The 16,005-nt window shown below is 47.5% G+C and overlaps 1 protein-coding gene across 1 annotated transcript in view; it reads left to right on the forward strand.

Moving 5' to 3' along the window:
• The window catches only part of GABBR2 (gamma-aminobutyric acid type B receptor subunit 2), a 341,708-nt gene that overhangs the window by 275,951 nt on the left and 49,752 nt on the right, over positions 1 to 16,005 (forward strand). Inside the window, exons 13-14 of the mRNA XM_006758607.2 lie at positions 3,562 to 3,669; positions 11,760 to 11,882. Of these exons, the coding sequence (XP_006758670.1) occupies positions 3,562 to 3,669; positions 11,760 to 11,882 (231 nt within the window). The remainder of the gene's footprint in view (positions 1 to 3,561; positions 3,670 to 11,759; positions 11,883 to 16,005) is intronic.

Below are 16,005 nucleotides of genomic sequence, written 5' to 3' on the forward strand. Positions count from 1 at the left end.
AGGGGTGGGTGCCTAGCACAGACCAAAATCCCAGACTCCCAGAGGGAAAGCAGGTGTGTAACATAGGCCAGGTTGTTTGCACAAACAGTTCGAGCACAGAGAGTCACTCTGATCTTTGAGGGGATGGTGGGAACCTTCCCCAAATCCAGGTTCACAGACAGCAGCTTAAGGGCCAGCCTTGCCAGCAGGCCAGTAGGCACAGTCTGCTATGCCTGCAACTTTTTCTGCCCAGAAATCCTCAACCATTCTTTGCTCTCAGTCTGTGGCAAGATATTGCAGTTTCCAGATGCCAGCTTCAATTTATATGATTGAGTTTTAGCTAACTTAACTCATTTATATCATTGAGTCTTAATGAATTTAGGCCTCACAAAATAGGCAAGTGGCCTGAAAATGATTACTTTAAAAAGAACACACATAAGTCAAGCAAATATAATGCTAAGCACATTGGAGTGACACTTCTACCCGAAACAGATCTTTGTCAGCCACCTGATGAGGTAAAAATGATGCTATTATTTCATCCTTTACCATCCTTTTAAAATTTCCATGTTCTGTGTACATGTTGAAAACTGTTTTTTTCTGGTAGAAGAACATGATCAAGATGTATGAAAGCCATTGGTCTTAACAATGGCAACCCATTTGCTTTGGAAGTGTGTTAAGATCACTCAGGATAGGGTCCTCAGGCTGGTCAGCCACCCGGTGTGTCCTGTCCCTTTGACAGCTGATTCCTGGGCATGGATGAACCTGATTTGGGTTAAGGAGACTCTGTTTGGGGAGAAGGGCGCACGGTGTGGGGGTGAGAGGGCTTGACTGGGCCCAGGCGCTGAGTTCCAGGCTCAGCTCTGGTGGAGCTATGTGGCATAGATGACAGAAACATCTTAAATGCTGTCTCAGCTTCCTCACCGGCCGAATGGTTTTCTCACTCAACTGACAGCTCCAAAAGCATCCCCCTGGTTTTTGTTGTTTTGTTTGTTTGTTTTTATCATATGTATTTAGCCTCTAACTATACAGTCTTTGACTTGTAGTGGCATATACTTAGGATTTTTCAACTTGCAAAAATGATTCCCATTCAGTAGAGACCTACTCTGAATTTTGACCTTTTTCTGGACTAATGATATGTGGTACATTATTCTCTCACTAGAGGCCCGGTGCATGAATTCGTGCATGGGTTAGGTTCAGCCAGCCCACCCCGATTGGGGCTGATCGGGCCGAGCCAGCCCGGAGGAGGGGATGCAGGAGGTGGGCCAGCCAGGGGGAGGAGCCGCAGGAGATTGGCCAGCCGGCCCTGCCCCCAATTGGACTGGTTGGCTGGCCATAGTGCAAGTCATAGCAACCGGTTATTCTGGTCATTCCAATCATTCCAGTTGCTTGGCTTTTATATATATAGATGATGCTGGGCAGCAGCAGTGAGATAATGAAAGTGATCTGAGCACTTTAAGGTAGGCTAGGCTAAACTAGAATGGTCCGTCAGTTAGGTGTATTAAATGTATTCTCACTTACAGTGGGTTTATTGGGACATAACCCCATTGCGTAAGAAGAGAAGCACCTGTACTTACTCAATGAACATAAGAAGGAATGAACAAATGAGTAAATGAGATGATCTTTAAGATCCTATGAAACTCTAATAGACTAGGGATGAATGATCTAGTCATTGAATGAGCTCAGGTCTAAATTTGCAATAATTGGCTCCTTCCCCTCTTTGTTCTGTTCACTTTCCTGGCATTATAATATGGGTGATACTGTGGCCATCCTATGCCTTCTCTAAAGGACTGACTCATTCTTGCCTATCTGATTTCTCCTTGTTTTTGAAATTTAAAAGAAAAAGGTAAGTGCCCACCTGTACATTGTCAGCATTCCTACCTCACATGTCCATGTTTCTGAAAAATAACTGTAATGCTGTCATCCTTTCTGGACTTAGAGGGTTAGCGTTGCAGTCTACCTAGCTTGTGCCTATTTTCACAAATAAACTAGAAAGGGGAAATGCTTTGTCTCTGAAAAGCTGGAGAGCCAAGTGTCCAGGAAGGCAGAATGAAGGGATTCCATGAAGGTACCTGGCTAGAACATTTCTGGGAACTTCCTGCACATGCTGACAGCACACTTGTGCTGGGAAAATCTGCTGTGTCCAGTTCCTCTAGCCACCAAGGGCCTGACCTGTCTGGTCTAGCCTGGCTCTCTCTCTCTCTTACCACATCCACCTTCTTGTGTTCAGCTGAGGCAGGTGAGGACTTTTCAAAGGAAATTTAGCACAAAGAGCTGAGGAAAAGCAGAGAAAAAAACAAAGCCTAGAACTAGAGTTCACAGAGCAGCCAGCTTTTTTGTCCCAGTGAGCAGGAGGCCCCAGCGGCACACAGCCCGGGGCTGGGCCCAGCCCGGAGCTAGGCGAGTGTCCTGCCTATTGGAGGGTGTCCAGTCCAGCTGGTGAGGATGAAGTCCAGAGAGGCTGATCATGATGGCAGGGCAGGCAGGGAATGGGCATTCAGAAAGCGCCCAAACCTAACAGATGGTGACTGGCCCTTTGCAACCTGCAGGGATCCAAGCTATTGGTGCCTTTCAAGGCTGGCAATTCCCATCAGTCACCATCCCAGAGCTAGGGATCAGAGTACATCTTTGTCCTGGGGAATAGGCAACAGCCAGACAGTCTTAGTCCTGAGCAGGGACCCATGGTCCAGCATGGGCTCAGGGACCAGGCTGGCCTAGCACTGAGTAACCAGACTCCTGAGGTCGCAGCTCAGTAGGCGCTACGTGGCCTAACTGTGGTAGGAGGGCCGGGGTGGCTGGGCAGCAGAATCCGGGCAGCATCCGCTCCTCTCTTCCTCCAGATGCCTGAGGAAAGACTCCCTGGGCGGAGTGGGAAGGTCCTAGCCCTTTTCCTCTGGCCTTCCTCCCTAAATGAGCAGCCCCTCATGATGGTCTGGAGCTGGCGTGGTGCACAATGTGTCCTCCAGGGCCAGCTCTAGCCAAGTCCTTCTTTTTTTCTACCAAAGTGCTAGGTTTGCTGAACACTGAGAGGGCCCATCATGGGCTCGTTCATCTGCCCAGGCTCAGCCCCTGTGGCTCAGTTACTTCCTCCACCCACTGCCCAAAGCACAGGACCCATAGAAGAGGTTCTGGGGCCACTTGGCCTCCTATAGATTCAAGTGAAGAAACAGAAGGCAGCAATTATGTTCCCTTCTGCAGGTCTGTCTCCCCACATGGAAGGCTCTCAAGGAAGAAAGGAAAGAGAGAAGGCCAGAGGGCTGCCCTGGGGCCCTCAGTGGGCCCTCAGTGGTCCTGGGGCCTTTCATGCCTCTCTCTGTGGCTGGCTTCCTTGGGGCCTAATCGAAGGCAGGATTTGAATCTCAAATGCCTCAGTGCCCATGGCCCTGGGATCCAGCAAGTGGCGGATAGAACTAAATGTCTATCAAATTGAAATGCAATTGAAAGACTGTTGATATTAGTAAAACTCTATGAAATGTAGAGTATCTATTCTCATCATCTAGAGTCCCCTTGTTGGGAAACTCTCATAAATGACGGGGTTGGTCTACCTACGAGATGCTAATGCTTGTGTTTTCTCATGGCCTCTAGGTCAGGACCTGGATTCTCACCGTGGGCTATACAACCGCCTTCGGGGCAATGTTTGCAAAGACATGGAGGGTCCACGCCATCTTCAAAAATGTGAAAATGAAGAAGAAGGTAATCACTCCTTCTGTTTCAGGGTGTCTGCAGTGTCCAGGTAGCATTTATTTAACAAATATTTATTAAGCATCTACTATGTGCCAGGCACTAGGCTATTTGCTGGGAATTCAAGATAAACACAATCCCTGCCCCACCTGACCCCATCTATACCTTCAGTCACTTGGGAAAATCATACAGTTTACAAAGGGTTTTCCCATGTGCAGTGATAAGGGCTGATCAGGGACATAAGTGGGGGGGGGGGCGGGGGGCGCTGGGGTACCAGCACTCAGGGAAGGCTTCATGTAGTAAGTGTCACCTTGCTGAGGCTGGAGGGTGAGTGGGGATTAGCCAGACAGAGGCTGGGGAGTTTTCGAGCCCTATAGAGGGGATAGTGCACAGAGGCCTGGGGAGGGGAAGGTGAATTCTTTTTGCTGAAAGAGGTTTACCGTGGCTGGGGCACGGGATTCGCAGGGACAGGGTATGAGAAGAGGCTCCAGGGAAAGGCAGGAGTCATGGTAAGGAATCTGAATTTTAACTTTTGGGCACTGGGATCCCTTAAAAGAGGAGAATGATACAGGACAGGGACCTGATTTAATCATTCCATGTTCAAAGAGGCCCTTGGAAGACAGGAGTTCTGTCTTCATGTGGGTGGAAAGCATTTGTCACCAGCAGCATGCTGACTAAGCTTGATTCTTAGGATATCAGAGAGAAACTTTCTCCAACACTGTCCCTTTAACTCTTCCAGTGGTGCTTCCTCCCTTGCTCCTAGATAAAATTTGGGGCAAGTCTCATGACTTTGAAGGTCCTCTGTCAGCAACTAATACGTGGAGTCCCTCATAATATCCCAAATTTCAAGCTGCATTCAAGGGCACAGCTTCTCCCTCCCTAGCTCAGCCCTGTGGCAGGCCTGCCACCTGCCCTGGGAGAAGGGGTGCAGGTGGGTTGTTTCTTTCTTTTACCAGCTCATTCCCAAGGTTTCTGAACCCTCCAGAGTTGGAGCTTGGAGTAGTAGAAGGGGCAGGAATGACCTTACTTGCCAGTAGCTGGCATTGGGCTTGCTGGGCCTGGCATAGATTAAGCAGGCCCGTTAGACTCTCTGGGTATCTTTGTGGGTTTTCCAAAGGCCCCATTACCGGGACTTTCTCTCCAGTGGTGCCCTTGACAGGGGTGAAATACTCTGCCAGTTGGCCGTTGTGGCTTCTTCCACCCTGAGCATCTGGCGGTTCCCCCTCTCCTGGGCTCGGCTCACCCTCCAGCTTGTCTTGTTCAGGGCCACACAGCACTCCCTTGCCCTGTGAGCCACTTCTGCTCTGCAAGAGGCACTCGCGCATCCTTCACTCTTATAATCTCAAGGATTTTGAATGGACCCCACTGTAACAGACACCCCCTTTTTTGCCTCCTCCCCCCACCTCAAGGGCAGCTGGCCAGCCTGTCATCCCCTCCCATAGGCTTCTGGGATAACAGAGCAGCGTAAGCAGCATCTAGGACAGTGGTTCTCAACCTTCCTAATGCCGCGACCCTTTAATACAGTTCCTCATGTTGTGGTGACCCCCAACCATAAAATTATTTTCGTTGCTACTTCATAACTGTAATTTTGTTACTGTTATGAATCGTCATGTAAATATCTGATATGCAGGATGTATTTTCATTGTTACACATTGAACATAATTAAAGCATAGTGATTAATCACAAAAACAATATGTAATTATACATGTGTTTTCCGATGGTCTTAGGCGACCCCTGTGAAAGGGTCGTTCGACCCCCAAAGGGGTCGCGACCCACAGGTTGAGAGCCGCTGATCTAGGAGCTTATTAGAAATGCACCTTCTCAGTTCCACACCCTCCCTCCCCTGCCCCAGCCCTAGGAATCCTGGTGGGAGCCCAGGAGCCTGTTTCTCACCAGCGCTTCCCAGGATGCTGATGCAAGCCAAAGTCTGAGAGGCACCAAGGGACTTCCTGAGCCCTCCTGCTCTGCGGCTCTGGTTAGAGAGAGGCTCTGCCACTAGGACAGCTCCATCCTGGCTTTGAAGAATCGCAGTGTTGATTCCTCTGTGCCCACATGTGATTCATCCATACTGTGATCTGTAATAAAGAACCAGCCTTTATGTCCCATTACTCATGTGATCGGTGAGCAAGAACACTGATTATCTGGTAACAGTTGACAAAACATGTCAAGAAGACTATAGGAGTTGAGTTGTCTGAAAGCTCCCCGGAGACAGAGCTGTGATGTGGCCACAGCCTGCTGCGCCCCTGGGCGTCTGGGCACCTGAGAGCTCCAGCTGGTGGTGGGCCTAGGGGTCTTGTCTGAGAAACTGCAAAAGGCTCTGAGTACCGATTTGGTCACCAGTTGTGTCTGTTGTGCAGATGATCAAGGCCAGATGCACACACCATTCCATCAGGAGAAACTCCTGCTCTCGGCCTCCTAGTTACTCCAGGGGCAGGTTTGCAGGGCCGCATTCACAAACCAAACTAGAGGAGTTAAAGGTGGGAAAGAGACCTTTGTCTCATAATTGGAAACTCAAGGCTGGGAACCAGATTGTTTTGAAAGGGTTGTAGTAGTTGCAGGTCAAAACTGGGATTGAATTCTCCATGCTTTTCTTTTATATGGCCAAGGTGGGTTTTTATTGTTCAGTTTCATTGTGGTTTTATTTTTAGTTTAGACTTTTTTATTAAAGTGGACCCCTTAATTTTTTTTTACTGACATATATACTAGATTTACAAAAATTTGTAAATGCAATTATACGCTTTTTTTCATATAGTCTTTTTATCTTTTTCTTCTTTCCCTGGCTCCCACCTCCTTGTCCCTCCATCCACGATGGCATGCCCTCCCTGAATGCACAAACATAAACTCACCCATATGGCTAGATTTTTTTAAGACATTACAGGAAAAGAAGCCTATTGACATGTGGTGATTTAATGCTCCCAAATTCGGTATTTTTATAGCATTTACTCTTTTGTCTAAGGGCCAGTCATAAACTCTTGAACTGAGAAGCCTTATTGCAGTCTTTATTTTGCCTCTCCCTAGAACCGAGCTGAAATGTTGAGATGAGGGCAGTAACTCAGAGATAAGATCTTCTCCTGTGGGCAGAGGGGGTTTTGTTGTTGTTGTCTTTCTTTTTTTTTTAGGGAAAAGAAAGTTCACTACAAATATTACTTGATTCCGTTGCCATCAGTGACATAGGGATATCCACTCAGGTCTTTATCCAGGCTCAGCTTGAGGAAAATGCCAAGAGGAGTTTGAACAGCTTCACTAAAGCATCAGCCATCTGAGTGACGCAGGAAGTCGGGGCCACTGTGTGGCACGACCCCGGGAGACACCATTCACACTGTATTCCCCCTGGAATGGTGTACCTGAAACTAGACAATGAGTTGGTCCTAGAGAAGTCCAGTCTGAATCAGTCAAAAAAATATCTGAACGTTTTTGAAGAAGTAAAGAAATGCCTTTTTAGGGAACCAGGAGTCAGCTGCTGCTTCTGTAAAGAGCCAGAAAGTAGCTCTCAGGCTTTGCAGGCCGAACGGTCTCTGTTGCCACGACTCAGCTCTGCAGTTGTAGAATAAAAGCAGCGGTATCCATACGTGAATGGAAAAGGCTGTGTTCCAATAGAACTTTATTTATAAAAACAAGCCGTGGGCCATATTTGTAGTTCACTAATCCCTGTTCTAACAACAGTGGGAAGTGACATGTAATAATAATAATAGCTGACATCTGTTGAACAGTAACTATGAGCAGAGCTCTAGTAATCTCACGTGGTTTGTGTAGTTATCACCCCATTTTGTAGATGAGGATACTGGCTCAGAGAGATTACAAGACTTACTCAAGATCATATAGCTAGTTGTAAGATGAAACTCAGATCTGGTTCCAGAACCTGGTGCGTCCTCATTCCTGGGTGCCTTCGCTCCCATCTCTGTCAGTGAGGATGGAGCGCTAGTAACTTGCTAGCCTCAGAGAGAGAAAGGAGCATGATATAACAGAGAGAAGAGGAAGCTGAAAAATAAGGAAGTCAGGGAAGCTGATGGGAGACTTGTTAGCCTTGCCTAACATGAGGATTCTCTGGTGCTCAGGCTTTGTATGATCAGGTCAGTGCTATTTTTAAATTTAAAAATTTAGATCTCTTTTTAAAAGGCTATTTTAAATCACCTCTCCTTGACCTTCTATTGTATATATGTGTGAGTATTTATCAAGTTATTCACAATCAGTCTCCCTCACTATCATGCATGCTTCATGTGGATGAGATATTTATGTTTTGCCCATCCCTGTGCCTAAAATAGCTCACTCTGAGTAGGCGCTAAAGTTTTTCTGCAATTAATAAACGAAATGTGGCTTAAATCCATTCAGTCACAAACACAGGCCAAGTGGTGCCAGGATTTGGAAATGGTGCCAAAAGGAAATGAGACATGTCCTTCCTCTTATTCTCAGAATCTTCCAACCATGGATCCATCAGTGTGATCATTAGCCCTGGGTCTAGTGGAGCTGAGGTGAAATATCACATTTGCCCCTAGATGTCACTACCAGGCACATAAACAGAATTGCTAATTGTCAAAACCCAAGTAATGGTAGCCAAATAACACATAGCTGCCATTCGTTGAGCATCTTCTCTGTGCCAGACACTGTAACTAGGTGCTTTCACTAGATCTCCTTTTAGTCTTATACCAACTCTGCAGCTTCGGGCTCAGTGATCCCAGTTTTAGAGGTAGGAACAAGCCCCAGATCACATTTGTCAAGAGCTGGCATTCGAATGAGATCTTCTAAATCCAAAGCCCATGTTCTCCCCTTGGCACCACACTTAGAGGTAATACATGAGCCTCCCCACTCCCTTCGTCCCTCTGCTCCTCTCCATTTTATAGATGAGAACTGCAGAATGAGAGAGGAAGTAATTTGCCCAAGATCACACAGGTAGCAAGAGACGCAGCTACAAATGCTGTTAGTGCCAAATCCAGGTCCACATAATCTCAAATTCTTTTTTCTCACTGCCCCGTGCTACCTCAAACTTCATACTTGAGCCTTAAAATTGGGAAGACTGTCACATTTATCAAAGGGAAGTTCTGGTGCTCATCTTTGAAGGCCAGATGTGCCACGTGGATGCCTTCCTATTCAGGCACCAGCGGAAGAGGTGCTGTATCCACTCTGAAGGGAAGTCTCCAGCCCTTGCAGGTGACTCCTTCAGTGTGGCCACACCCCATGTCTCTCAGCTTTTTCCCTTCGATGTGCCACTTCTTGTCCAGTGTATACTGTGTAGTCCCAACAGGCCCAAGCTTTTGTGTGCTGGAGTGCAAGGTGTTCCGCACTTCTGTACCTTATGGGAAGAGAGCAAGAGAAAACTGCACAACTGAGTAAGTTCAAGGTCCTTATTGCCTCCTGGAAGTAAGACTATGGGAAGAGTCATAGGCCTTTGGTCTCATAGGAAAGCCATGGCAGAGAAGATGGGATCTGGAGGTGCTGGCACTTACTGGTGGGGGAAATCTGGGGAGGGGAGGGGACTGAGAGGCTAAAGCCAGATGGACAGGAGGATGCCCAGTGTCTGTGGCCTCAGCATCCTCTTGTCCATCCTGGCAGCCACTGCTCTGCATCTTGCCTCCTCCCTGCTCACCAGGACAACTACCCTAGCTTCTAACTGGTCTCCTACCGCAAGCCTCCACCTCCAGTCTGAAGACTGCTCCTATCACACTGATGCTTAAAGATGCTCAAGCCTCCAGTGGACCCTGTGAGGCCCCATTATGTCACACAAGCTCTCCCCCTCCACCTAGCCCTGTCTCCAGCCACCCCCTACCCACCCCACTCATGCTCAGCCGCACACAAAGCCTGAAGGGTGAAAAACACAACTCGGCCACAGAGGAGGGAAAGGTTAAGCAGCAATGAAGTGCACTTGCTTGGGGAGTAGTCAGACCAAGCTTGGGAAAGGCTTGAATGCCAAGCAAAAGAGCTTGGCTGAATTTATCCTGTGCGTGATGGGGAGTCACAGGAGACTCTGGAACCAGGGTGACATGACGTGGTCCCTCCCTCAGCTGCCACCTGAGGAAGCTCCTCTGATGTTGCAGTGCTGCCTCCATTGCCTGACATTAACCTCCTCCCAAACCCCGTGTCCCCCAGCTTCTCCTCTGTGAATCCACTTCCTCTCCTCCAACACCCTCTTGTCATCATCCAGGACAAGTCCGTCTCTCCTGCTGACCCTGGAGGGCAGCACCGGGGTCTGTCCATCTCTGTGTCACCAGTGCCCAGCACAGGGCCTGGCACTGAGTGAGTGCTCGGGGCATGTTTTCTTAGAGCATCATCCATCAGTCAATGCTTATTGAGTCCTTTTTCGCTGACAGGTGCTAAGAGTGGGGCAATTAGCAAAAACCAAACTGCACAGAGCTCACAATGTAATAGGATGACAGACATAAATCAAATTATCAGAAATGTAGTGTGAAGTAGCTACTCCTGGGGACATCAGGGTAGGAGGGTGCCAGCAGAAAGGCTGGGGAAAGACCTCCCACGGGCCAGGCACAGCGTGGGCAAATGCTCGGGGACTCAAACCGCCCCGGGTGAGCACCACCCTGCGAGCCTGTGCTCCAAGTCCTAAGCTCCTCGGGCATTTCCTCCTTCTGGCCCAACTTCTCAAGGCTGGCAGGGTGTTGCTTAGCTTCCCCGAGGGCACAGGTTAGCTGGGTTTATGAAAAGCATCAGCGGTTTCCACGGGCCAGGCACAGCATGGGCAAATGCTCGGGGACTCAAACCGCCCTGGGTGAGCACCACCCTGCGAGCCTGTGCTCCGAGTCCTAAGCTCCTCGGGCATTTCCTCCTTCTGGCCCAACTTCTCAAGGCTGGCAGGGTGTTGCTTAGCTTCCCCGAGGGCACAGGTTAGCTGGGTTTATGAAAAGCATCAGCGGTTCCTTGGATGCTTCTGGAAAATCTCAAGGAGGGGGCTTTGCCAGCGCTTGCCCCAGGTAAAGTGGTTTTGGTAGATTGGATCTCTTCGGCGATAACTCAGAGATACTTTCTTCCTGTTCTTTTCACGGTTCAGCTGCAAAGAGGTCCCTTGAGTTTCTATTTCTCCTTTAAAAATGGCTTTAATCATTAAAAGCCAGACCTGGTGATATTTCTTAAGCTTCTGCCTCAGCTTTGTTTATTTTTCTATAATCTTTTCTAGAACTACTTCTTCACATTAGCTTTTATTGGAGGTAGGGATGGTACATAAACATGCAATGAGTGAAACACAAGTTAGCTTTGGCACTGACAGCGTTTGTCCCCAGGCCAATCCCTACCAAACGGACAGAAAGTGGGGTGGGAATTTCATAGTGCAATAAAGATATCAAAGGCTGCAAAGACGGATGGAAGTTATATTTCTTCCTTTTATATGCCTTCATCTCAGTTCAATCCATCAAATTCCCTACTGCATGCCAGGCCCTGCTAGGTACTGAGGGTACACAAATAAATGTTAACTGAGAAGGGCAGACGTGTATACAACTTAATATAATGTTGGGTCGGTGCTGTAAATATTGGAGGGTATGGACCCTGGAGATAGGAGAAACATGGTTCCAATCTGGGCTTCACCTCTTAGTAGCAGTATTACTCTGAGCTAATTACTTAACCCTGCACTAGCCTCAGTTTCTTCATCCATAAAATGGGAAAAACAATGTGCGTCTTTAGATATGAGATGTTGTATGTAAAGCCGTCAACCTAGAGGCAGGTTGTTCTTACTACTATTACTACTCCTGATAATGAAGTATCTGAACAGTGCTAGAGAAGTAATTAGTTCTGCTGTGGGAGTGAGAGGGGACTTCATGGAGGAGATAACAATGGATCTGGGTCTTTAAGATTATTAGGAGTTTGCCAGACCGAAAGAAAAGAGTGTTTTGGACAAAAGAACCCGCTCCTAAATAGGAGTGGGAGGTGAAAATCACAGCAGACTTAACTAAGTGCAGCGTGTGTGTAAAGGTGGCCAGGCCACGCTCGGGAAGGACCGTGAATGTCCAGCAGGGAGCTTGGCTGGTTTATCCTGTGATGGAGTCTCAGTAGACTTTCCCACTGAGGGTGACCCGATTCCGTCACTCCCTGACCCAGCCCCTCACTTCTATCTAGGAAGTTCTCTCTCTCACACACACTGCGTGCTGCTCTCACCCTCGCTGCAGATCATCAAGGACCAGAAACTGCTTGTGATCGTCGGGGGCATGCTGCTGATTGACCTGTGCATCCTGATTTGCTGGCAGGCTGTGGACCCCCTGAGAAGGACGGTGGAGAAGTACAGCATGGAGGTAAGCGCAGGCACCAGCAGGAGAGAGGCCCTCGGGACACTGCTCCCAGACACCTGGGGACAGATGCAGCCCATCACCTCGGCTGCCCACGGTACACACCTTGAGGAGAAATCAAGATTGTCATGGGGAAATCATCGCGGGTCCACATGGGCCCACGTTCTCTATCAGGGACATCTCATTATTTCTGCTTTCCTCCGTTTGATACCAACATTATTTCAGGAAGGCCAGATAGATCGTCTTCAATCCTTGGGGCGGTGGTGAAAGAATTTGTCTAGGTATATTGATATATGCAGAATTAAGGGGAGATGTTGGGCCGCTGATATGAATACATTTTCTACACATTGTAGAAATCTCCATTTATATGATCTACTGGTCCAGAAATTACATTGCATTGTTATTCTCTTCTTTAAAATCAGTTCCCTAATGAGTGCTCCTAGGGAATAAGCATGCTGAGAGCTCCTGTGAGGTACTATATGATTTTCAAAGTGATAAACAATAGGTTTCTTTTCCCACATTTGATATCAGAAATTTGTTTGTTAAAATAAAGAACCTTACATAAAAGTACTGTTAAACATATATTGGAATAGTCTTGCATTCAGCCTTGCCCTTCACTCAGTGATCTTCCCAGGATTCTTAAGATTAGGGAAGATCAAGTTAGGGAAGCATATTTTTGTTGCTTTTCTCTGGAACAGTTAAAGATGCCCTAGGTAGAGAGGGCTGGCTGTGCAGGGTGTGCTGTATGCTGTGATTTCTCTATGGAGTAGTAAATTCTGATGAGAAAACTGGAAATTTTTCCATTTCTCCTACTGCATGGTTAGGGAAATTTTTTTGTGGCTTTCAGTGTGACTTCTTAAACTAACCTGGAAACCATTGCTTTATGCATTGCGGCCAGAACCTTTTATCCTTCTGGACAAGAAGGTTTTCTAGCATAAGATGCCCAGCATCGTTTGTCTGGAGACAGACAGGGTTTGCTCAGCACAGTGAGAAATTATGCAGTCAGAGTGGTGGCCGAGGATGCAGTTTCTAACAGCGTGGATTTAGGAGGGAGATTTAGGGCTGTGGCCTTCGTCTTGTTGCCTTAGGTGTACATCCTTCCTGGGAGGAAGCAGACCCAACAGACCCAGACAGATCCAACACTGGCTGTGCCCATGGATCAAGGGGCAGGAGCTCTGCTGAGGTCACCTGGGTAGCAGGCTGTTTCCAGAAGGGAGGTGCTATCTGGTCACCATTCATCCAAACAGGTGGCAAAGGAGTAGTCCTGTCCCCCAGCCCACCCCGGGGGAATTCATCATCCACCACTCCACCACTGGCTGGGCAGTGTGATCCCATTGTAATGATGAGGAAACCGCCTGGCCGGCATGGTTCAGTGGTTGAGCGTCAACCTATGAACCAGGAGGTCACGACTCATTTCCCGGTCAGGTCATATGCCTGGGTTGCTGGCTTGATCCCCAGTGGGGGCTGTGGGGGAAGCAGCTGATTGATGATTCTCCCTCATCATTGATGTTTCTATCTCTCCCTCTCCCTTTCTCTCTGAAATCAATTAAAAACATTTTTTTTTTAATGATGAGGAAACAAACCCAGAGAGGCTATATAATTTAACCAAGATTACTCAGCAAGTTAGTGGCAACACCACTGACTACCCTCTCATCCACTACCCCACCCTGCCTTTCAACACATGACAGTACTTTGCATTTTTAGGGGTCTTCATAGACCTTTGGTCATTGGCCACAGATCTGTGAAGCAAGTAGGACAGGGGAGTGTGTCCATATTCTGCAGATGAGGACTAAAATACAGTCATGGCCGACTGAGGAAAGAAAGAGAGGGAAGAGAGGCCAGTTGAACAGAGCCCTCGGGAAGACCTGGAGTAGGGCAGGTGGACAGAAAACAGATACGGCTGGCTTGACACTGAGCCCAAGGGCAGGCAAGGACATGGGCACGGCTACCTTCACTCAAGGTTAAGTTGGGGCTGGGCATTCACTAGGGGTCTCCAGGCTCCGGCTGTGGTGGGGGGAGGCTGTGGAGCTGGAGTCAGCCTGAGTCAGCCGACTCCAAAAATGGATCTAAGAAGCCTGTCCCCCTGGACCTTTTCAAGGCAGTCAGCCTGTGCAGTCCGATTCTTTTAGTAAGTGATGGTTTGCTGTCATCATCTTCCCTTTCTTCCTTCCTTTCTGTAATAAGTCCTGCTGCTCTCAAGCTCTGAGCTTAGAACCCTAGCCCTTGCCAGACCTTCCAGGGCAATGATTCTCAAACTGAGGAGCTGTGGGCTGCCATGGAAACGCCTCTCTGGATAGAGAGAAAACTGAGTCTGGGACAGGGGAGGGTCCCACCGGGGGCATCCAGACTTTCCCAGGCCAGGCTGGAGGAGAGCCAGCTCTGGCTTTCAACTCAGATGCCCTGTCTCTGTGTTTCCCTCCAGGTATCTGCTGAGATTTCTCTCTAAACCTTTTCTGGCCTGCTCCTCTTTTCCTCTTATTTTAGAGTTTCCCTGTCACTCTGTTGCCATGGTAGCAGAACCCTTTGATTTGTTGAACCACAGGCCTGTCGATTTATTGTCGTTTATCCACCAAACAGCGCTAAGCTGTCATTTGTTTTCTGTCAGACCCTCATCTGTCAGACACAGTGTGATGACTGAGCAGCATGCCCAGGAGATGAGGAGTCCAAAATTCTCCCCGCGGGACTGTTTTTTCTAGGACCTCCAACAAGAGAGAAAGTCTACATTTGGGGGAGAGGTGATCAGAGATCTTTGTGGTCTGTTCCCTCTTCCCCTCGCCTGCCCCAGATGCCTTAGATTGTTCTGGATACTCTGAACACATCAGGATTCCACTCACAGCCCTTACTCTGTGTTTCATTTTCAAGTCTGTGCCCATGCTTACCCCTTCTGGAACCTTCTCTGACAAGTAAATGAACTTCAGTTCCAGGCCCTGTGTTACCACCAGATTTACAAGCCGGCCTTTCTCTACTCCCGTCCCTAGCATCCTGAACATTCCTCTGTGGGGACATTTCACATGCTGTTCATCTGTGCTGAGTGCATCTCTGACCTACCCCACTCATCCCTGCTGGACCACCAGCTTCTCCAGGGCCGGGCAACTTCTGAGCAATCTCCCTCACTGCCCAGCCCAGCACCCCCCACACATCTTCCATCTTCCACTGGGGAAATCGAGGTGAGCACAGCAGCCATAACCTTCGATTTTACGTTGCCCACAGGCTAGTGGGGGCTGATAGACATGTAAACAAATAAAAATAATTATTTTAGATTGCATAGGTTCTGATAAAAAAAAAAAAAAGAAAAAAACAGAATGAAGAGTTTGAGAATAACAGGGAGAACCCATGGAAGCGATTCTCTCAGTGACAGTACATGCAAGTATCCAAGGGATGAAAATCAGATTCTTAAGGCCTTGCTGGAGGCCTCCCAGTGCCACATCCTCATTCATTGTCATGCAGTAAACATTTACATAGCTTCTGTTACGTGCCAGGTATATTTTTTCTCAGTCTATGTATTGACTTTTCATTCTCTTAACATTGTCTTTTGCAGAGCAGAAATTTTTTATTTCAATGAAGTCCAATTTATCAATAATTTCTTTCATGGATCATGCTTTTGCTGTTGCATCTAAAAATTCATTGCCAAACCCAAGGTCACCTAGATTTTCTGCTGTTATCTTCTAGAAGTTTTATAGTTTTGCATTTTACATTTAGGTTTCTAATCCATTTTGAGTTAATTTTTGTGAAAAGTACAAGGTCAGTGTCTAGGGATTCATTTTTATTCACAAAAATGCCTGCTTGTTTCAGCATTGTTTCTTAAAAATACTCCCTTTCTCCACTGGATTGCCTTTGCATCTTTGTCATAGGTCAGTTGACTGTATTTGTGTGGGTCTTTCTGGGCTCTTTATTTTGTTTCATTGGTTTACTTGCCTGTTCTTTCACTAATAAAACTTTGTCTTGATTGCTGTAGTTTTATAGTAAGTCTTGAAGTTGCATAGTGTCAAAGTTCTCTGACTTTGTTCTTCAGTGTTGTACTAGCTGTTCTGGGTCTTTTGCTCCTCCATCTAAACTTTAGAATCAGCTTATTGATATCCACAAAGTAACTTGCTTTGTTATTGGGATTGCATTGAATCTCAATAGACCA

Source organism: Myotis davidii, unplaced genomic scaffold (assembly GCF_000327345.1).
Source record: "Myotis davidii unplaced genomic scaffold, ASM32734v1 scaffold534, whole genome shotgun sequence".
Taxonomy (NCBI): domain Eukaryota; kingdom Metazoa; phylum Chordata; class Mammalia; order Chiroptera; family Vespertilionidae; genus Myotis; species Myotis davidii.